Source organism: Gossypium raimondii, chromosome 5 (genome assembly GCF_025698545.1).
Source record: "Gossypium raimondii isolate GPD5lz chromosome 5, ASM2569854v1, whole genome shotgun sequence".
NCBI lineage: Eukaryota > Viridiplantae > Streptophyta > Magnoliopsida > Malvales > Malvaceae > Gossypium > Gossypium raimondii.
In genome coordinates, this window is record NC_068569.1 from 18,671,741 (window position 1) to 18,694,986 (window position 23,246).

Below are 23,246 nucleotides of genomic sequence, written 5' to 3' on the forward strand. Positions count from 1 at the left end.
ATGAAATAGGATTTAGGTTCTTTAAAAGTTGGAGAAATTTTTTTTAGATCCCTTAAAAGTTGGTAATTTTTTTTTTTACTTTTAAAAGTACAATTTTTGTTGGACCCATTAAAAACTAGAAAATAATATTTTAGCCCCCTTTCAATCTTAAGCTCTGGGCAACCACACCTCTAGATGACCCTCAAGGCCGAGCCTAATTTTGACGATGAGAGCTTTTCAATTTATACACGGGTTACACATATTTTAGAATCTATACTAAAATACCAAATTATATTATTATAAGATTATTTTTGTATTTTTATTTTTGAACTTAATATTAAACATTTAATGTTACCATTTCAATAAAAAAATTCAAATTTAATTTTAATTTTAATCTTTAATAAATATATTTATTACATAAATTTTTCTACTCACATAATAGATGTGCCATACTTTAATTTTATTTAAAATAATAAATGGTAGATTTGGTAAATATATGTGGTAGAGCTAAAAGAACTCTACTAACAATAAATGTGTGTATGGGTAGAGTTAGGTTAAGTTTGGGTTGGACTCATGTATGTCATTAATATTATAAACAGGTGCTTAAATTTCATATAATTTAAAATATGAGTATCAAATTTTACTCAAATCCACCTATGTCTATAAATGACTAACACAAGTCCATTTAAGCTTGTTATATTGTTTTTTTAATAAAACATATTTATTTACCATGAATATATTTGTTTATTTTTAAATATAAACGAGCTTTTTATGCTGCTAGCGTTGCGTGTGAAATATGCATTTTATAATTTTTTTTAATAAATTATTTTAATTTTATATAGTTAATGTAAGTAATCATAATTATTTTTTTGTTATTGTTTTAAGTTTTATTTTTATGACTCTCACGCTAGGAGAAGAATTCACTGGTAGGGCAGTGAAGAAAGTGAGACGGAGAGAAGAGGATCCCCCTAATGGTAGAGGAGGGAAAGAGTCTGTAGAACCTTTGGCTTCTAAATATTTTTCTTTTAAAGATGCAGTGACAAATTCGGCTGGCACGAATCATTGAATTAGATGATGGGGATATACCGAGGGAGACTGTTGATGGTATGCTTGCAATTGATTTCTCGGATAGGTTTTATTCACCTGTCGAGAAGAGTATGTCTAGTACGATCGTTTTGAAACTTTTTGGAAAGAGGATAAGGGAGTCTGAGCTCACAATCATCCGTTAACTTTTTTAATGGTATTTTCATCAAATCGGTTAGAAAAATAATTTAAAAAAAAAAGAACAAATGACGGTGATGACTAAAAATGACTCAAAAACATAATTAGGACCATTTTGATAAAATATATAAATGTTAGTGACTAAATTTATCATTAAACCATTTGAAATGGGGGATTCTTTAATGTACTTTGGCAGCTTCTATAATGCAATAAATACGCATATATTTATTTGATCTTTTAGGTTATATATGTATATATATATGACGATTTTATGTATTTAAGCTTTCAATAATTAATAACAGAATAATAAAATATTTTAAAATGATATAAGATTCACAATAAAAATTAATTAAATTTTATACAAATGAATAAATACATTATAATATCTGAAAGGAGAAAGGGTTTACAAACAAAAGAATTGAACCCTAAACCTGGTTGCAATTAAGAAACTCACACAAGTTTACTATTTAATTGCTATTTTGACACTTATAGATCTTCCCAAAATTGTTGTTATATTGCAATAGAATTATAATTTATATAAAAATAAAATTATAGATTTTAATTATTCAATATAAATTTGAAGGGCAGGTAAAACTATTAATTTTAAATTTATTGCCAAAACCAGAATTAATTTAAAATAAAATATGTAATAAATTAAATAAAAATAAAAATCAAACTTTATAAAAGAAATAAAATGAAATTATAGGAAGACAGAATAAAACATTAACTCCCTAAAAGAATAAAAATTGAAAATAAATAGTAATCATATTGCGCAAACTTTTTAATGTTGTCGTTATCATCTCAATTCTCAAGCAATAAGAATTTTTGCTCGTCCACTTGTTTAATTGCTATTACAAATAATTACAGTTTAACTTTAGTTTGATCATTCAACTCTACAAGGAAAAAAAAACATTGGTACTATCAAATAATAAAAATAAAAATAAAAATATAATAAAATAGGCTTTGTTGATATGCAACAAGTCGTTTCTTGCATTCCACAACCCCCAAATGGCCATCATAAATCCTTCAAACCACCTTCGGTCCATTATCCCAGTAGCCTTCTCAATCCATTCAACTCCACCACAAATTTCAACACTCCTGAGTTGATTAATTTATTAATACTAGAGATCACATATTCGATTATTAATATTACTAAATTTATATTTCTTTTACTAAATCACATCAGCTTTAATCATTGCTCTGAATAAGTCTTGGCATAAAATCAAATTAATATTTTTTTATAAAACCGATTATTTAAAATTATTGTACAAAAATTTAATTGAATTAATGTCACTCATTTATATAAACTTATTATATTTTTTTCACATCATGAATGTGTTACAATCTATTTGTTTCTTTAAAAAAAAAAAACGTGTTGTTTTATTTATTTTTGGGAATTGATGGAACAAGTGAAGAGGAAGAGCGTTTCTAATAAAATAAAAGAAAGTGGGGACAGACAGGTTTAGGCCCAAACAATAAGAGGGCCTCTGAAATTTACAAACACTAATGGTGGACTTTGTCTGTCTAAACAACTGTTATTTGGTCCCCAAGCCCCCGGGATAAATATCAAAATTATAATTTGATATATGAATTTTCATTTTATGCAATTACATACATAAAATTTTAATTTTTGTCCATATGTATTATAAAACTTTGATTTTGACTCAGTTGTGTACACTACATCAATTAATTTTTATATTATATTAGTATAATTAGTTGTATATATAATATGTAAACATAAAATGGTGTTTTATCAATAATGATATTAGTGAATTCTGAAAATTGAACCTTGTCATGTATAAAATTATACATTAAACTAAAATTCATATATAATTTTGAGATTTATGTCTAAAACAAAATCTATCTAAATTAGATAATAAAATAAATACTAACACTTAACAATAAAAGATTATAATGTCAATCTACACTTTTTTTCAAGAACGCTTGGAAATAATAATAAAGGAGGCAAACAAATGTGCAAATTTGTGTCTCAAAAAATGGGGTCACTATATCAAATGATATGAAAATGGACGTTTGTCAATATAAGGCGAAAATACCCAGTTTAGCCTTTGAAATGGAATATGGCAGAAAAATTGAAGGTAAAGATTGAACAAATTGCTTGTAAGGCTACGTTTGCTTTGTCTTAAATTATGGCTGTGTAGGATAGAAGAAAGGAGCAATGTAGATTTGATAGATTTTGGGGGGACCATTCATTAGTTTAAACATGGATTATATCTCTTGTTTTGCAACTAAATCAGATCCAACATTTCAGAATTTCTGTTCTCAAATGGTTTAAAAAATTAAGATAAATAATATAATTTAAATATCAATTTGTAAGTCAAGTATAAAAAATATTATAAAATCAAACAAACATGTGATGAATCTAAAATAGGGTTAAAATATGAAAAATATTACTTTGTGTGAGATTATAAACAATTACTTACCATCAAAATTTTATAATATTTCCTACCAAGAATTTAAACCTTTTATCATATATAATATTATTTTAAGGATAAACTACCAATATAGTTACTTTTATTTGTTTTAAGTTATATGTTTGAAATGTTACATTTTAGTCACTTGCGTCATCGATTTGTAACATTTTAGTCACTGAGACATTAATTGTCGTCAACGCTGTAATAGTAAGCTGACATGACATGTTAAATTATCATTCAAATGAAAATTTTAGGTTAAATTATATAATTAGCCCCTATATTTTTTTCATTTTGAGCAATTTATTTTTTTTCTTTTATATTCTTTTAACTTTTTTTCCTATTCTCTTCTACTTCTCCCTTTGTTTCCCTCCCTTCTCCATGCTCCCTTTCTCTCTTCGATTCATCCATGCTTGGCTTCCAATCAAGTTTGCTTGGGAATATCCAAGAAGGTTTAGATCAATTTTATTTGTCAGAAAATGAAAGGAATAATCTACACGATTTTGTCAAAATTTGGAAAAGAAAAAAAATTGTTTTGAATATAAAGAATTCAATTTAGATTTAGATTTGATTAAGGATATGATTTTTAATATTGGTTAGTTATATCTAGTTTTAGTTTCAAATTAAGTTATATTCAAATCGAGATTTGATTAAGAATGATTGGTATTCGGTTTTGAGTGAAATTCAATTTAAGAATCATGTGAAAGAAACAAAAAACTTAGTTTACTTGGTGGGTAAAGATTATGTTTCTACAGTAAAGAATATAAGAATAGAGAAAATTAAAGGGAGGAAGAAGAGAAGGAAAATAAAGAAATAAAAAGAAAAAAAGTTAAATTGTTTTAAAAAAATAAAAGTACAAGGACTAGTTGTGGAATTTAACCTAAAATTTTAGTCTGATATGATGAAATAACAGGTCACGTCAGATTGCCGTTATACCATTAACAATAGTTAATAATTCAGTGACCATGTCGTAACAAAGTGATAAGACTAAAACGTAAAATTTTAAATATAAATGGCTAAAATAAAACCCAAGACAAACAAGGGTGAGTATTTTAATACCCTTATATTAATGTAAAACCTTATTCCAAATTTCATCAGCGTCCGAGAGATTTATCGTTTTACTAAATGCTTTGTAGGGTGTTTGGAGGATTTTGTAAATTGCGTGGAAACTCAGAACACATATTTCAGTTCTCAAGGAAGGCGAAGCCAATGTTTTTGGAATATAGTAAAAGTCCTAAAATCACTCACAAGTACAAGATCCAAAACTCACATGACTTACTGCATGTGACTCAACCCCTGATTTATTACATGTGACCAAACCATAGTTCCAAATCTTAACCCCTACTTACAGTATATTAAAAAAACCAAAAATATCTCTCCAATAATTTTTAATTTCCAAGTTAAATTACTTACTTTATTAAATCAAAGTATTAATTTTTGTCAATTTTAAAAAGTTAGTAATTAATGCCAGTTGAGTCTTGGTTCAATTGATATCGGCTTTGTTGTTAGTACAAGAGAATGTGGGTTGAAGTGCGCTAAAATGCATTATCCTCTTATTTAAGGGTTAGGGAGGGACTGTGAGTATTTCTAGGCATTGTATCAAAAAAAAAAGGATATGATTAATCATAATGTTAATATCTTCCGTTAATTGTATATAATTTTAATTAGTATAATAAAAAAATCTTGCTATTGGCGTTTTCCATATTTTATCAATTTGATTTTGAATCTAAAGAATTTAGCAAGTTTAGCCTCAACATCTACCTATGTTCTGGACTAAATTTTGTTAAACCAAGACCAAACTAACAAAATGTTCAAATTTTTAGGGCTACATTTTTTATTGTGCTAATAAAAAACATGTATAATTGATGAAAAACATTAATGTCATGATTAATTATTCTTTGTTACTAACTTTCGAAATCGACAAGGATTACATTGCTCCGATTTTTTTAAAGAGGAATCAATTTATTGAATATAAAAATTAAGTCTTGGGTTTAGTGGTATTGGTAAGACATATTGTATTCTCAAGTAAAGATCTCAAACTTAAATTCAAATTCTAGAAATAACATTGTTAACTCGAAAGATTTAATCTCCGTGAACTATAAAAATGGACACGATGAAACAAAAGGACTAGTCATGCATCATTTAAAAACATTTACGATGAAATTGGTATTTTGAGAGTAGACGAATATATATTGTGAATACTAAAATATTTAGGGTAAACTACACCTAAGGTCATTGAATTATTAGTAAATTTATGTTAAAAGTCGTTCAATTTTAAAAAGATACAAAATGATATTTGAACTATTTAAAAGTTAGCATGCACTTAACTTAAAAAGATACAAAACGATCAGTGCGGTAGATCAGTACTCATCTACAAGTGGTAAAACATACCTTAGATCCAAGTTGATCTGATGGTTAGTGCTAAAGATCAGAGAAAAAAGCTATTTAAATTTTGATTTGCAAATTCGTGATATTTAAAGTTGTTTCATCAAAAAAAAAAAAAAGAGAAAAGAGAACCTTCAATTGATGCAATAGTGTAAATAGAGAACAATAATGATTTTAATCACCTAACCACTTAAATGAAAATTTTTAATAATTTAATGATTATTTGACCTACCTAAAAATTAAATTCAAATATATGTAGGGGATGTTTGGCAAAGATGAGAAATAGATATAGTGTAAGATTAAGAGCCCCTTTGGATACCAACGCACAGCAGTGCGTTGAATTTTTTCCTCTTTATTATCAACTTGACTGCACTGGGGTGGACTGAGACAGCCTTTGGATGCCAAGGCTTCCAACACAGTGAGGGAATTCTCATCTTTAGGACACCTTTTTGTCGATTGGTGATAAAAGCATCAGTTGGGTGTAGGTGGGGCAATAGATATTTTTAGAAGATAATAACACCCTTGTTGTTGTTTCTGTTGTTGTTGCTGCTGCTGTTGGTATTGTTGATAATGGGAATGGGAATGGGAAATGGGAATGGGAATGGGAATGGGAGGAGGGAATGGTGGAAGAGGGGAGATGGGAATGGGAAATGGGAGGAGGGCACGGTGGAATGGGAAATGGGAATGGGTATTGCATGGGAATGGGAAATGGGAGAAGGATACGGTGGAAGAGGGGAGATGGGATTTCATTGTATTTAAAATTTTAAAAATAAAAAAATATATGTAATGGATTTTAAAATAAAAAATACATGTAGTGTATTTTAAAAATAAAGAAAATATATGTAGTGTATTTTAAAATATATATATGTAGTGTATTTTAAAATATATATATGTAGTGTATTTTATTAAATGAATTTATAAATTCACATATTTTAATAATTTTAAAAAAGTAAAATAATTTAAATAACTTCTATTATATATCAATTCTAATCTGATATCCTTAATAGTCATTTCTTATTCTCACCTCACCGCTACAGCTGCGTTTGAATCCAAACACACACTCCACCATTATTTCTAATCTCACCGTTACAGTATCCAATCTCACCGCTACAGTAACTAATCTCACCGTCACCGCTATTTTTAACCTCACCGGAGGTAAACACACCACCCATCCAAACTAGCCCTAAATCGGGATTCACATGCAGAACTTCATTTCACGTTTCTTTACAACTCCCAAAGCCGAGAAGTTGGTGGCTTTTTTGATGATGCAATTGAATAGGTTTGCAGACACTCTTGTATTGAACTAGAACTGGTTGGTAATTTTAAAAAAATGAACATCAAAAGCATATTGTTAACGTACAAGTAGGAAGCTTGGCTAGGTACAAATTGCTTGTGAACTGGCGTTTGTTGCCGTCCGGGAATGGGCCCCATCTCAGTATCCAAGTGGGCAAATCCTAAAGACATCATCGGCGTCTCACCATGCTTTTTATATACACAAATTGTATCAACTCTCCTGGGCTTGATTTTATGTACAAAGTGAATTCCTTTTTTTGTTTAGGTAATCAGGAAAATTAAGAAAGTTACAAAAATAAACCCACACCACTTTTTTAAGTTCAGACTGAAACATAACATGTATTTTTAATAGGAACACATGATATCATATTAAGCAAGAGAAAGAGCCTATGGAGATTGAGGCCAACCCAGAATTCCTGCTTCTTCGCCATTTCCTTCGTAGAATCTCAGCTCAAGTTCCTCGAATCTCCCCTCATCGTCATGCCACATTCCGTCATAGATGTCGTAATCATCATAGTCGCCCATTTCAAACTCCCAGGCCAAATACTCGGAATTGTCAGAGTAGTCCGAGCAATCATCATCCCAATCATCCATCTCATAGTAATCCATGACAAAGGGCCCTAAGACCTTTAATTTCGGGAACTTTTCCTTCATCAACTGACTATCGAGTTTGACATCCCAGCAGCCTCTTAAATCCAAAAGTTCAAGCTGGGGACAGCTGGCAAGGATGTTCATAACACTCCCTGTGCTGATAAGATGATAAGCCATCTCGAGGCGCTTCAACCTAGGCATCGTAGTAGCTATGGCATTTGCCTCGTCATCCTGCAAGAGCTTACCAGCCGCATCCAGCGGGTGCATGTTGCGGCACAGGGTGACAAGCAGTTTGCAATGCTTCCCAATGGCCTCTAAAGCTTGGGCACCGATTTTCCCACAGTAACTCAAATCCAAAAAGGTAATCGTGGAAAGCCTCCCCGCAGTTCGTTCAACCACCGAATCACTCATTTCGCTTCTCCGCACTCGCAAAGTCTGAAGGGAACCAGCACTAGCAAAAAGCAAGAAACACAAAAAGAAATACTGTATCACTGAAAAATGTCCATTGAACAATGATCACTTAAAGGTGAGGGAAAGTATAATACTATGTTGCTTGAAATATTATAATTGTCTCATTTGGAATCTTATCATACAAGAACATCAAAGCACGTATAATCTTATCATACACTTCATACAAGAACATCAAAGCATGTATAATCTTATCATACACTTACTTCTCAGTGATGAAGGAGAAAATGGAATCATTGTGGAGGCCCGAAACACATAACTTGCGGAGAGATCCGGAGCTTCGGGTGATGAGCATTCGAAGCATCCGATCAAGATGGTGGGGCTGACATCGACTGCTCCACTCTTCAATGTCTACCTCTTGCCAACAATAGGGCCCTGTGACAGCCTTCCTCCAGGATTTGCAGACGCTGGGAATGACTGTTAGTACCTCTTGTAGGGACAGGTTGCTGAAGATCAACCCAAGTGCATCAGGAATTAGTTCATCCCAGTGACGAAACTCAATTTGCTCTTCCATCTGATCTTCATTAAGGAAATGGTGGGCAAAGGGGAAACACAATAAGCAACTTTAATGACTGTACAATAAATAACAAAATGAAGAAACTTGAATAAAAATTGGATAAGCTTAAAGATACCCCTCATTTCAAAGAAAAAAAATAAAAAAGCCCCAACACAAAATCAACGCCAAAGAAATGTTGATTTAACATTAAAAACTAAGAAATAGGACAGAGAAAATACTAAAACATTCCAAACTAACACAACAAGAAATGCAGAGTGCAGAGATATATGTTGATGTAAATGGGAGATATGAAAGTAAGATGGTAGTAAATTAACATACAACATAAAAGAACACAAAAAAAAATGCATCTTTTTAAGAGAAGAAACAACAAATTAAGGGTAATTTAGAGTAGTATCCTGTACTCACCAAGCAAAGGAAACAGATGTTTATGGTATAATAGAAGTAAACAAAGAAACCATTTTATAGATCCAAAAAGTCCAGGAAAAAAAAGAAGAAAACTTGCGGTAAAGATTCAAAGGCATGTGAAAGAAGGAAGCAACCAAACAAAGTACACTGCCAACTTGTGCTAAAAACTTAAGAACCTATATTCTTAACTGGCTGGTAAAAAAAAGGTTTAATCTTTGGATTTGGGATCTAAGAAACAACTTCCAAATACTCTACTTTCATTTTCATACTTTGGAAAACAGCATAAATGTGACAAACAATAACGAACTCAAAAAAATAAAATAAAATAAAATCAAAGGAAAGAGAGAAAACTCAAAGATGGGTTACCTCAATAAACTTTTCTTGCAATTTGGATTATGCAAAAGAATCCCCCAGTTTATCAGCCTCAAAGACCGGGTTAAAAAACGAAAAGTAACTCATAAAAAGGGGGGGGGGGAGTAAATAAAGCAACAAAAACGTCTATATACTCAACCTAACAAAGGCATCAAATGCAACCCAATAAAGAAGAACAAGAAAAAAACCGAAAGTATATTAAGAAAAAAAAAAACAAGAGAGTTGCAGAAAGGGTAAATGAAATATAAAAATACGATGTTAAAAAACTCAGGAGAGGTGGGGATATATATAAATAAAAATATAGTCTTTGGTTTACAGAAGAAGGAAGAGGAAAATGGGTTGCTGTTAATGACAGATTTGGGATAATAAAGGCATAGGTTTCATGCCATACATTTAAGTCCTTTTGAAAATATTGAAAAAGACAGAAGGGGAGTGAAAGCAAGCGCTTTAGATATTTTTAGTGTGCGTTTTAAGGAAGACCGGGAATTGGGAAAAGGTGTGGGAAACCGACACGAGTCGGTTGTTTAACGGGTTTTTTAGAGGGAAAGGTTGTTGATGGTTTTACGCCAAAGTTTACAGTGGTGGTGGGTTGCTTACGCCTGATCGTGTACTGACCAATTGGTTCATTGGCTAAGGATTTTCAAAGCTTCTGGTTCCGATGCTAATCTGTGTTGGAATTCTCAGTCCTTATTTAACCTCATTTTTTTTACTTTTAAGTTTGGGGGTGAATTGTAAGGCTGGTATTCTTGGATCCATGAAAAATGGCCTTTTTTTTTAAAATAAAAAATTGAAATTTAATCAATTCATTTGAAGGAATGATGGGAGGGGAGGGGGTGACATGAAAATGACGTAATAAAAGAGAAAATGGTAGTTGGTTCACTATGACAAGTCCACATCGTGCCATTGCCCAGTTTACACATGGACAATTTGGTCTCTCTCGCCTTGGAAGGATGACATTGGGTTTCAATTCAAGATCAGAAAACGGGTTGGCTTCATTAATACATCTCTTGCAATAGCAGCCCAGAAAGCAAGCCTCCGAAGGACCGAAAGGATCCAAACTCAACCGCCACCTATTACAAGTTACAGCATCTAAATTGGTGCATTAAGACTAAACATATTACACGTTAGTCACGGAATTCTAAGAACTAATGTCCGACAACTATCACGGTCTTTGCATACATATATATCAACGCCTCAACATTTGTGTTTCATACCACTTATCATAATTAGTAATTTAGTAATATAATAAATTCAAAAGTTTTTTTAAATTCATATTTACATAACAGCATAAAAAGTAAGTGAGTGGTCATTTATATCGATATAAAGTTGTTTCATATTTTTTGTATCATTAATATTTTAACAATTCAACGATTAAATTTATCAATATAATTATTCTTGTTATGGATGTAAATTTTGAACTAATTTGATAATATTTTTATTATATTGATCTAAAATATCTCTTTGAGTTACAAGGGCATTTTACCGAGGTTTGTATACATTAATATTTATTAAATGGTTGAAAGTTTTCTACATAAAATAATTAATTAATATTTTAAATTTAAATCAAATTTAATATGTTTGATCTATATAAATGAAATATAAAATATGATGATTGAATCGTTAAAATATTAATCGTACAAAAATATATAAAAAATGTAAAAAATTTTAATTTTACACTTATACATCCCTTCACTAAAAAGTAATCTCTTAATTAATATATACTTGATTGTCAAAAAACTTTTTATAACTATCACGTAAGGATAAATTCTATTTTTGCTCTCTTTAATGTTATCAACTTTGAGAGTTTATTCGCAACCTTTTTATTTTCCAAGGCAAAACCATGGATACATATGCAATTCACCAAAGCAATGAAATTATCAATGTCTCGTTTAGTTGGGCGAATCAATATATATCACGTATCGGTGATGGAATTGATACCTCAATTACAACGTTTAACCCTAGGCATGTGTCTTTTTCTTAATATTGATGGAGTTGTTCAAAATTCTATAGGTCTATCTGCTACATGAGGTGTTTTACGAGACGAAGCAAGGAAGTGGTTACTGAGTTATAATCAACATTTATGGAAGTGTTCGGTAATCGAAGCTGAGCTATAGGACATTCTGAATGGCTTACTTTTGATTAAAAAACAAGGATATGACAAGGTCATCATTCAATTTGACAATCTCGAGGTTGTTGAAGCCTTATGTGGAAACCAATTAGTTGGGTCGAGATCATCTTTGTTTAGAAGAATTCAACATATTCTGTCATGCAAAAACAAATGGCTCGTGAAGTACGTTCCTAGTGAAACAGCTCAATTTTGACCTTAATCAGACATAGTGGTTTTGAGACCACAAATCCGAGTTAGGAAAATATTTTAAAATTTTTATTGGTATTTGCAGTATGTGAATTACTATGTGTGAAAATTTCGTATGAAAATTTGATCGTTTGAGTGCTCTATTTGTTAAAATGACTTAAACGCATAAAATGAAAATTTAGGGGGTTAATTTAAAAGCATCAATTTGTTGATGTCTTTTTAATTGGGAGGCTTAAAGGTGCAATTAAACCACTATATAGATAGTGGGCGGTTAAGGACAAATTTAACCTTAATAAAAATATATTATATAATTAGTAAATAAGGTTAATTAAGTAAATAGTTATATATTATAATATATGATAAGTAAAAGCATGAAAATTAGGATTATTTTCATCTCCTTTAGCCGAAACTAGGAAGAAAGAAGCCATTAAAGCTTGGAAAGGTTCGGCCACGTTCATACCAAATTAAAGGTTCGTTTTTGTTCGGTTTTTGAAAATTTTACGTTTTTGAGATTGTTGCTTTGTGTACTACAAGACCCATGCTTTAATTTTAGAATTTGATAGTGATTTTGAGATATACCATTGATGAATGTTTGAATTTTGTAATAGTTGATGATGAAAAATGAAAGATATGTGAAAGATTAACATGTTTTGTTTTTTAATTTTTGGTGAATTTGAGTAATCAGAGCTAAATTGTGAAAATAAAATTTTGAGGGACTAAAATGTGAAATAAATGAAATGTGTGGACTTGTATGAACACTAGGAATATTCGGCCCTAGCATGGTGTGGTTAAATTTTGTGTATTTTGTGTTTTGTGCAAAAAGGACTAAATTGCAAAAAGTGTAAAATGTCAGGGGCAAAATGGTAATTTTCCCATTTATGTATTTTTATTTAATTGAATGATTTGATGAATAAAAAGGCTAAATTTGAATATGTTTAGATCAAGAAACAAAGAAACCAGAATTGTATCGGGGGAAAATGAAGGTAGTCGAATAGTCGATCGCGCCCGTCGATATCCGAGGTAAGTCAATTAGCAACTAAATATTATCTAAATTAAATTTAAAAATATTTAATTATCATACATATGATAAGTTGAAATTTAAAATATGTAAGTTGAATTAAACTTTGTTATGTTCCTATTTGATAACTAAATATATGAGTTTCTTGGTAGGTTGTTTTAATGACACAAATTATATATATGTTAGCTAGATATAGTTTAAGTTCAATGATATGAAACTAATAGTAGAATATATATATATATATATATATATATATATATTCATAGATATGTAATTCAATGTAAGGCTTATTTCTTGGGTTGAATTTAAAGTTTTGAGTTATAAATTTATGGTTCGAAAGTATAATACAAGTTCTTGAGCTAAAATTAATATTATGAATTGCATATATTAATATGCGTGTGGTTCGAACATACATAAATATATATATATATATATATATATATATATATATATATTCAAGTTCTTGAGTTGGAAAAATTAAGGTATGAATTTTATATATCTAAGGAAGTTCGAATATAGGTTGTAAAGTCTTTTGAGCTGAATTTAATGTTTTTGAGTTATACTTATGTGGTTCGAATGTATGTTTACTTAGAAGAATCGAATATAATTCAATGTTACGGATATACGGTTGTTAAGTAAGACTTATGTAATTAAAAAGATCTTTATGAAAGATCATCTTTGTTTATGAGATTCTCAGGCTTTGTGCCTAGCAGGCTTAATACTGGTGAAATATTTCAGACTATACATCTGGCAGGCTTAATGCCGGTGTTCTAAATCAGGCTTCAAGCCTAGCAGGCTATGTGCCGGTGATTTTGTTCAAAACATGTGATCAGAATGTCCTTGTCAATGTAAAATTAGATGCAGTTGGACATGCGAATGAATTTTGTCTTCAGGTATGTATTAGTTTAATGAATGAAAGGAAATAAGGTAAGTTGGTTGTTTGAGATGAAATATTGTAAGTGATTATAATATTGTAAGTTATCATGTTTCTTTATAGATGTGAATCGACTTATTTGATAAATAAGTTATCTTAAAGAAGGCTTATATATTTATACATATGTTGTAAGGTATGTTTGGATTAATAGAAAGGTATATGGAAATAAAAGTATAACCAAGAGATGTATATTGTCTCTATAAAATAAGTTAATTGCTCTTTCATTTTATTAGTTAAAATTTTACCTATGCTATTGGCTTATTAAGCTCTCAATGGCTTACTGTATGTGTTTGTGTCTGTTTATTTTTGTTTTATAGATTTTGAAGTTGTTACGAGCTCGGGGATTCGTCAGAAAAGTACATCACACTATCAAATAACTACGGTATTTTAAACTGAGGTTTCTTTTGAGACTATGGCATGTGGAATTGTTTATTTTGAAAGCATGCATGTATTAAAGCCGTGCGAATATGGCTTAAATAACTTGTTTTGCTTGGTTTGGTTTGAATTAAAGATTACGCATATTATGGTAGTGGTTTGGCATTATATGAAATATGTCTTATAAATGAATGTTATGTGCAGTTGTTTGATTTAGTTATAAATATATATAACATGATTATAGATGGAAGTATGCACTGTTTTAGAATTGAATTTGGTCATGAATGATAATAAAAGTTAAACTCGTGAGGTTGGATTTTATATGAAAGTATATATGTATAAAATGAGATATGAAATGCATTATTATAAGTTAATGAAATGAAAACTTTGCAAATGGTTTTGTATAGATAATTACGAGTATGCTTTGTTATGTATGTTTGGTTTGGTTATAGATTAATGTTAAGTAAAGTGTTTTATATTTTAATTGAACATACCTAGATAACTTGATGTTAGTTGAATTATATAATGTGAATTGTATTTGTGCCTTTTAAAAAATTAAATGTGATCGAATATTTGTGCGTTTATATCTATATATAGATATCATATCGGACCTTATTTATAAGGTTAAAATTTTTTATAAGCTGTACTTGTATTATTTTGAATTAAACAAGTATAGAATAAGTTTTATTGTTTATATGCAAGATGTTTTAAATAAGTGAATAATAAAAAAATTTTATTTATTTAGAACTGTTTGTAAATTATGATTTTGTATTCAATTGTGATATGTTTGGTAATGCCTCGTAATCCTAATCCGGCGACGGATACGGGTTAGGGGTGTTACACCTAGAGACAAGAACTAGGTAGCGGATGCCTTAGCAAAAATGACCTTGGTAAACGTTGAAGATTTACGCTTGTAAAGATTCAAGTTCTTTAAGAAGAAGATAAAGTTAGAGACATTTTGAACATGACGATTTCTTTATAAGCATTTTGGACTTTTGAGTTTATTTTATATAAAAAATTGAAATTTTATTTGAATTTTAATTTGACATAATTTTATTTTATGATGCAAGAATTAATACAAAAAAATCACCATTAATTCATTAATTTTTGTCTCTAATCCACAAAATCATTCACGTCAGAAGGGTGAGTTAGAATAAATATTATATAAAAATCAAAATCATAATTTCACCTCCATATAAATCGAATATAATATATTACCACCAAATTATAAAGCATAGATCATATAAAACTTTAGAAAATTGTATAAAATTAATATGACTCTTCTTCTAATAAAAATATTCATTTAATATAAAAATAAAATTTATTAAATTATGACACATCTATAACATGGGTAACAAATATATTATAATTTTTCTCAAAATTATGATTTTTCCTTAAAATATGATATTTTGGATTCAAATCTGTATATATATATATATATATATTTAGATTTTATATAAAAATATAAAAAGATAAATATATATATATATATATATATATATATATATATATTTCTTACTTTGTCAAATGACCGATATTTGATAATTTCCTAACTAAGGTTCTGTTTGATAAACAGTTGCAAAGATCAACTCAATCAAAGTTAATAGGGATAATGGCACCATTAGCCCCTGTACTTTGGCGTTTGTTCTAATGTGGCTCTAAACTTTCAAATTCTTTAATTAGACCTTTCTACTTTATTTCTGTTTACTAAAGTGAACCCTGACCCAGACGACATTTTTATTAATGACGTGACAATTTCGTCCAATGTAATTTTGAAACGTGTACAAGTATTGACTTGAAGACTGCCTGGCGGAGACCTTTATGAACAAATTACCTTTTTTTTCTTCTTTTTTATCAATTTAAATTTAAATAAAATTTTAATTTATTTTTTATATTAAAATATATAATTTCAGGAAATTTGCACAACAATAAAAAATGTTTTACATAAATTCAACCAAACACTAGAAAATATCATATTTTCTAGAAAATCAATCTAGTTTTTCAAAATTATTTTTCGAAGTTATTTTAGTTAATCAAACAGACTCTTAGCCCTCCAATGTTTATAGGTTCTATAAATTTAGTCATAAATCTAAAAAAATAAACAAAATTAGCCTCAACTTTACACATTTTATCAATTTAGTCTTCTTAAAATTAAAAATTAAAAATATTAAAATATGTATTTAAAAGTTTATTTCTCGATAAAAATACATAAGATTTTATAAAATTACATACAAAATTATAAAGATATTTATAAACAATTGAATATCTATTTTCACATTTTCTAACATGAAATTTATTTATAAATAGAACAATTTAAGGGGGAACACATGAAGAAGACTTATGCAAATTCAATTTTCCCTTTTTTTTCAACATTAACAACCACTATGTTCAAGTTGGATAAAAAACTATTGCGTGAGATCGGAAAGAGTGAGAATTGATGTCTTTAGGTTGTTGCCTAGAATAGCTTTGTTGCATTTGAAATTGTGCTTGAGGTGGGCACAATTTGGGATATATAAGCGAGGATGTTGTTTTGAAGGCTCAGTTGGTGGAAGGCCATGTCGATAACTTCACAACCAATTTCTAGTTCAATGGCGCGATGATGAAGGAAGTGAAAATCAAAGAGTTTGGAGTAAGAGCTATTAGTGCCAATGGTAGTGAACAAAGGCCGTGTCCAATGCTCAACAAATTTGACAAGGACAAGGAACAAGGAGTCGTATAATAAAATTTATTATTTATAAAATAAACTAAAAGAAAAAAAGAAGGAAAAGTTTTAATTTGGTTTAAGTTTTATTTGCCGGTTTTAAAAATATATATTTTATTTATAAAATTATCATTTTAATAAATAAATTTAATGGAAGAAAAGAGAGAAATGAGGATTCATTTATTTATAATATTGTATGTAATTTTATTAAAAAATAAAATTTATTTTAAAATTTCTAAGTTGTTTTATTTTATTTTTTTGTAATTTTAAGAAGACAAAATTGAATAAAATGTGTAAAGTTAAGAGCCAAATTTGTTGAATTTTTTAAAATTATGACTAAATTGATATAATTTGTAAATATTGGAGGCTAAATTTATTATTATGTCAATACAAAATCACCGTTAGTGATTTAATGGAGGAGTGATCAAAATATTAAATTTCGACAATATTAATAATTAAAATAAAAAAATAAACTTAAATATTCAAAATAATAACACACTTTGTTTTTAGAAAAGAAAGGCAAAAATTGTAAACATAAAAAAAACACGCATATTTCAAAACCTATGTTAAAAACACTTACCTTTTTCTTTTAAAATCTTCATCAGCCAACACCCTAGCATTAGTAGTTTATAGATATCACATTTTCCTTTTTTGCACTTTAATTAATGAATGAATGAATCAACATAAATAGATATTGCCAATAGGATTGTGCCTTTCAAAAACAGTCTCCTAAGCTTATCAAAATCCTTCCAACTTTTCCACCCAAAATTGATGTACATAAATCATTGCAAAACATTAACCCCATTGGGTGTTTCAACACAACCGATGGCCTTTCATTACAAGAAATATATCATGAACAAAAGAAATACAAGGAAAGGAGGGGGTGAAAGAACAAACCGAATGGATTGATGGGGTGCCATTGATTGAAATCAGGATGAGGAACTATCTTGTCTCCATAAAACATTATTCCCAGCGAAAACTCAAAGGGTTAATAAATCTTCAATTAAAAGATAATATCTTTGTTATTTCCAAAACACAATTAGCAATATAATGACATGCCATAGGTCATATCTATTACCTCCTTAGCTTAAAGACAAATAAGCATCTCGTATATTTCTGTGTCATTAACCGACAGAATGCTACAAGTTATGTCATTGAATTGGTGAACAAGGATTTTATCTAAGCTTCAATGGGAAGAGACACAATGTGCAGACACAACAACCACACATGAAAAAGGTCCAAAGCTTTCCTGAATCAGTTAAACAGAGTCCACTAGTTGAGCCTTATCATTAACAAAAATAAAATAAAATCATTTAACTGTGGTCGGTGCACATCTGCTTCAAACGTAATACAGAGTTCTCCACCTTGAATGGCTTAAAAGACAGCATTACAAATTGGACAAATGGTTGGACTCAACCATATATTATCCCACACTGCTCAAAATGTTATTTCATATATGGATGAGGAAATCCCAAGATGAGTTATTCACCTTGAATGAGGAAATCAAATGGTTGTTTTGTATATACCACAATTCTAAGAGGGAGGAAGTGAGGATTGGTAGTATAATTCAGGGGCTAGGCTCATGATCAGATGGCAGTTATCAATCAATTGCAAAGCATTTGAAAAAATGGAGCACCTTTTCTCTATAAATTCATGCAAAATAGCTTTACTTCAAGATCAGACAAAACAAAACCAACATTATATATAATGATCAACACAAAATTCTTTTTATTATAAACAGTTAGATTATGCCAATGAAACAATAAACAATAAACCCAAAATAAGTTTACCACTTAATGAGCCATCCAAAGAGGAAATGCTGCATGATAGGAACCTTTTCAAGCACTTCAGCTTTATGCATTTTAAGCATCCCAGTATTCACCTTATTCCAATTAGGCACTCCACTTATATCATTCAACAACGGCGAATGCTCTGCAAATGGGCCCTGTTTCACTTTCTTTACAAACTGAATACAAGAAAGATACATGTACTCGCTCGAAAAGTTGTCCAAAATATCATCATTATGAATCGATTTCGGCTTCATGTACTTATGATCAATCAACTGCGAACTCCCAAATATAAACGGCAAGAAACGGTAATCATCTAAACCCCAAACCCCGTGGGAGCCCGCAGGTTCCAACCAATAAATAAGCTGAAGCTTCTTCATTAACTCTAGATATTTGACAAAAACTCTAGCCACCACTGCGTGGTAATCTTCTTCTTTAATGATTCCCATTCTGGCTAAGCAATATAACCAGGCTGCGAAATTGGTTTCGTGGCCGGTCCCATAGTCGATTCGGCTCGAGTTACCGAATCTTTCAGTGAAATAAGGGATGATTTCGACGGTGGATGGTTTGAGATCGTCGGGGAGGAACCGAAGCATGAGGGATTCGACGTTTTCAGTTAAGCGTTCATGCCAGGTTCGATAAGAGGTGTTGCCGTAGCGAGAGGATTGTTGAACGGGTGGAATTTGGTCGACCCATAGCCCGCAGGATTTCGATAACGGAAACAATCTTGGAGATAGTGGGGGAATCGTGGCATGGATCGAAGATTTTATGGCCATACATGGATTCTGACAAGGCTACAATGAATCCTAGCTAATTTTTAGACGCTGCGGAGTCGTGGAATTTGGGGATGTCCCCGGGGGATGTGATTTTCTTGGCTGGGGTCACAAAATGGAAGGGAGGAGCGATCGTTAGGACCTTTTGAGATTTAGGGAGAGGAGCCAGGATTACGGCTTCCGTATTATTGGGTCGGCATGTTGAGTAGGAGGAGCGATCTTTTACGGGCTAATGAAATTTTAATTTTTATAGTTTATATTTTTATAAATTTTAAATCAAATTTTATAATTTTAAGGAATTGAAATATAATTTTATCTTCATTAATTTAAAATCTTAAAAGAATTTAATATTTAAATACCAATTTTTCATTTTAGGACATTACATTCGCTTCTTATGTCGAGGGAATTGAAAGGTCGGGCCACGAGGTTGGGGCCAGGGGTGGTAGTTCCATTTCGATGAAGGAAAATGAGAAGAGAATTTTGGCGGGGTGATGGAGTGCGATTTTAACCAAAGGAAAAAGAAAACTCTCGTCGGCCGTTGCGAGTGTCCCAGAAGCAGTGGCTATTTTGGGGCGAAAAGTGCACGTCGTAGGAAGGCAATGGAACATTTATGCGTCTTTCTAAGCCCGAATATTTATTAGGTATGGTCCTTGAGTGGGTCCCATTTAAAATTAAAAATGGAACATAGATTTTACAAAATTTAATTGAAATGATGCATCACGTACAAATTTATTACAATATTTTTACAGACTGTGTTTGTACAGAACAATAACGGATGGATTTCATAATATAGATACGTAATAACATTAAGATGTCCTTCATTCCTATTCTTAGTTTTGTTTGCTTCATAACAGAGTTTTGCATGTCGAGGTTTGAGGATCCCACATCGCTGGGAGCAAATACTTACGCCCGTTAACCCCAACTGCGTTATAGCTAGCCCCCGTAGTTTCGCCCACCAAAACCTTTCCCGGATACCCCGGGAAAGCTCCTTTCCCGAATATCCCCGTACACGCGCTCACCGCCTCCAGCGGCGCCTCTGCTGGCCCTTGAAAGTACCCGTTGTTGTACGGGTTCACCACGGTTCCCGCCAAAACCGTTGCCAAGTTGATCACCATTCCGTCCACCCCTACGTCTCCGTTAGGAGCAACCAAGGGTGGAGTTTGCGGCCCGTACATGGGTTGATGAAACGGCCACGCGCAATAACCAGGACACTGACTCACCGAGTTACCTACCCAAGCGTAAGGGAACCTGCTCTTCTTAACCTGAACCGAACCATGCGTACCGCACCGGCTCATGCAGAAACCATCGACCGCCACGTCAGCGGAAGTCAAAACAACGTTGACCGCTTTACCATCTCCATATCCATATTTGAAAGCCAAAACTTTGAGTTGGGAAGTTTTAAGAGCTTTGCCTAAAGAGTACTTGTCATCGAGAGTTTGCTTCCCTACAACAACGCTGCTGGAACCTCCCCTGTATTTGGCAGTCGTTCGCCACCAGGAGGAGACAGAGGGGGATGACGTCGTCTTGGGCTTGCTGAGAGAGTTCAAAAAGTCGACGATTATGGAACGCTGCGTAGATGAGAACTTCCCATACCAAACGAGATTAACAGTAATATTACCCTTAAGAAGAGGACCATGATGGTATTTAAGGAGGGGTGATTGTTGTTGTTCGAAGGCTGAGGAAGAAGATGGGAAAGTTAATGAGAAGAGCAAAAGAAGTGATAAGAAAGGGATGGGTGCCATGAAAATTTCAAAAATAACAGAGTTCGAGGAATCCTATGAAATAGGGGTTTGGGAGTGGTGGACGGAAAGCAGAGAAGGGAGTATTTATAGGGACGTAGCGTGGGACAGCTGGTGAAAATGAGGGAAATGTTGGGTTTAAATGGAGCCGCGTAGGGTTGACTCCACTGCGCAATAAAGATGCACAGTAACTATTATTCCTGTGTGTAGTCTTTACTGTGGGAGTAGATTTGGATAACTATTCCCATTATGCATGTATTTTATGGGTAAAGTGTCTATTTCTATCCATTACTCAATTTATTTCCGAGCAAAATCGTACTTAAGTTGGTTTGAATATGTCTAAATCCTTTTCTGTTTTTTTGGTAATACTTTAATAAGGCCAATTCGGTGGTTAAAATATCATTAACCATAGGTGATTCCTCCTTGACCCTTGTATTTGGCTAGACACGTAGGTACAACTATTTTGGTGGATATTGGACTTAATTCAAGATGGGTAAAAGTTATTTTTAAGGTTACGATAGAGATGATCAAATCAACTTCAATGAATTGGGTTTGACTTTTTTGTGTTTGTAAAAACAAGTAATGAAAACATTAAATTAGGATGGTAACGCGGTTATTAGTTAAGCTGGCATACGCTATACGCTCCCCTTCCCCTTCCCGTTGCATTTACTTTTCAACCATCCTTGTGTATAGAGTCAACTCATCAGTTTAACCTCTAAAAAATTATATATTTTTATAATTTAATATAATCAATTGAAAATAAAATAGACATTCGCGCATTCGGTCCATCAACGCACCTAACAAGTAAAGAAAAAACATTAGCTTTTGCTCAACTAAAATCCATTAGGGTTTCATGGCACCGCCCTCTTCCAATAGAATCAGTAGGTGATTACTTATTGATGAACACCACTAGTTGGTCCCACAGTCTTCTTTTCTTTTAGTTGGTACCACCAAAGTCTTAAAATTCGAGATACATATAATTAAAATTGTCCATACTCCAATTTCTTCCCTTCACTTTTTTATTAACAACCTATTCTAATATACAATAAATCCATTGGTGAGACCTAAATTTTGTTTGAATTAAAGTAGTAATTTGGATTCAATCAAATGAGCCATGTTGGTCCCATGCATAACCCATGGTGCATTCCAGCTAGTTTCATGATTTCTAAAGTAGAGGTATAATTCTGAGCATTGCATTTTATTCGGTTGCATTTTAAAGCTCCTATGGATTTTTAAAAACCCGAGTGATTTCTATACTATGAGGTTTGTATTGAATCCAATAATTAAAGTCTAGAAATGGATGGCTTCTTAAGGCACAATTTGTCAAACAGTTAGTGATCAGGGACGCTAACTTTATCAAGTGGGGGCCTTTTTTTAACGACTGATACTCCGGCGGATGGGCCCAAAATATGCAATTAGTGAGGTCGGCTAGCTTTATTTTGAGGTTAATCTTTTGTTTTAAAAGCTTAAGCTATTGGTGGATCCTCATCATGATACGTTTATTTTATCGCAAGATGATCACTGTTCAATACTTTTTAATTAATTTGTGCGTTCGTTTTTTAATTTAAGAGTTTACAAGTTGAATTATAGGTACAAGTACAATAAAAAATTACAAGTTTAATTAATTATGTGGCACCTCACATCTGACTCGGTCGTCGAATCCAAATATATGACATTACATTATGTTGCCAAAATAACTTTCATTAACTTGTCATAATTTCACAAAATAAAATTCATAATTTCCATTCAAAACAACAAACTCATTCATTATGATCAAATAAATACATTCATGGTACATAAGAATCTATTTCATTTAAATACAAAGTTATACCAGATCAAATTCAGAGTCAAGACTTGAAGCCAAACTCAAATGTCAAATTTCGAGTTTCTGTCTCAAGACAAGCTTCATTTATAATTTTGGGATTTTTACTTCGATATAGCA

The 23,246-nt window shown here is 31.4% G+C and overlaps 3 protein-coding genes across 7 annotated transcripts; all 3 read right to left on the bottom strand.

The window, feature by feature from the left end:
* Positions 1-7,516: 7,516 nt before the first annotated feature.
* On the bottom strand, positions 7,517-10,010 carry LOC105770242 (F-box protein FBW2). Of its 5 annotated transcripts, none has more exons than XM_052631822.1 (3): positions 9,658-10,010; positions 8,576-8,941; positions 7,517-8,352 (listed from the first exon to the last, which is right to left on the bottom strand). In XM_052631822.1, exons 2-3 carry the CDS (start codon positions 8,881-8,883, stop codon positions 7,698-7,700), a joined length of 963 nt encoding a protein of 320 aa, XP_052487782.1. In that variant the 5' UTR covers positions 8,884-8,941; positions 9,658-10,010; the 3' UTR covers positions 7,517-7,697. The 5 variants fall into 5 exon arrangements, with proteins under 5 accessions (XP_052487782.1, XP_012446803.1, XP_012446802.1 ...); XM_012591349.2 differs by having other exon boundaries at positions 8,576-8,883; positions 9,658-10,009; XM_012591348.2 differs by having other exon boundaries at positions 8,576-8,888; positions 9,658-10,008.
* Positions 10,011-18,684: 8,674 nt separating this feature from the next.
* LOC105765936 (uncharacterized) lies at positions 18,685-19,776 on the bottom strand. Its single transcript, XM_052631621.1, has one exon. The coding sequence runs from the start codon at positions 19,566-19,568 to the stop codon at positions 18,792-18,794; it is 777 nt and encodes a 258-aa protein (XP_052487581.1). The 5' UTR covers positions 19,569-19,776; the 3' UTR covers positions 18,685-18,791.
* Positions 19,777-20,254: 478 nt separating this feature from the next.
* LOC105770473 (protein EXORDIUM-like 2) lies at positions 20,255-21,380 on the bottom strand. Its single transcript, XM_012591686.2, has one exon. The coding sequence runs from the start codon at positions 21,305-21,307 to the stop codon at positions 20,411-20,413; it is 897 nt and encodes a 298-aa protein (XP_012447140.1). The 5' UTR covers positions 21,308-21,380; the 3' UTR covers positions 20,255-20,410.
* Between the last annotated feature and the right edge of the window lie 1,866 nt (positions 21,381-23,246).

Excerpts from the sequence above, each read along its gene's own strand:
- LOC105770242 (XM_052631822.1), bottom strand. The coding sequence starts at position 8,883 with ATGGAAGAGCAAATTGAGTTTCGTCACTGGGATGAACTAATTCCTGAT. Across the intron at positions 8,353-8,575 it reads TTCTCCTTCATCACTGAGAA|TGCTGGTTCCCTTCAGACTT; the intron begins GTAAGTGTATGA and ends GCTTTTTGCTAG.
- LOC105765936 (XM_052631621.1), bottom strand. The coding sequence starts at position 19,568 with ATGGCCATAAAATCTTCGATCCATGCCACGATTCCCCCACTATCTCCA.
- LOC105770473 (XM_012591686.2), bottom strand. The coding sequence starts at position 21,307 with ATGGCACCCATCCCTTTCTTATCACTTCTTTTGCTCTTCTCATTAACT.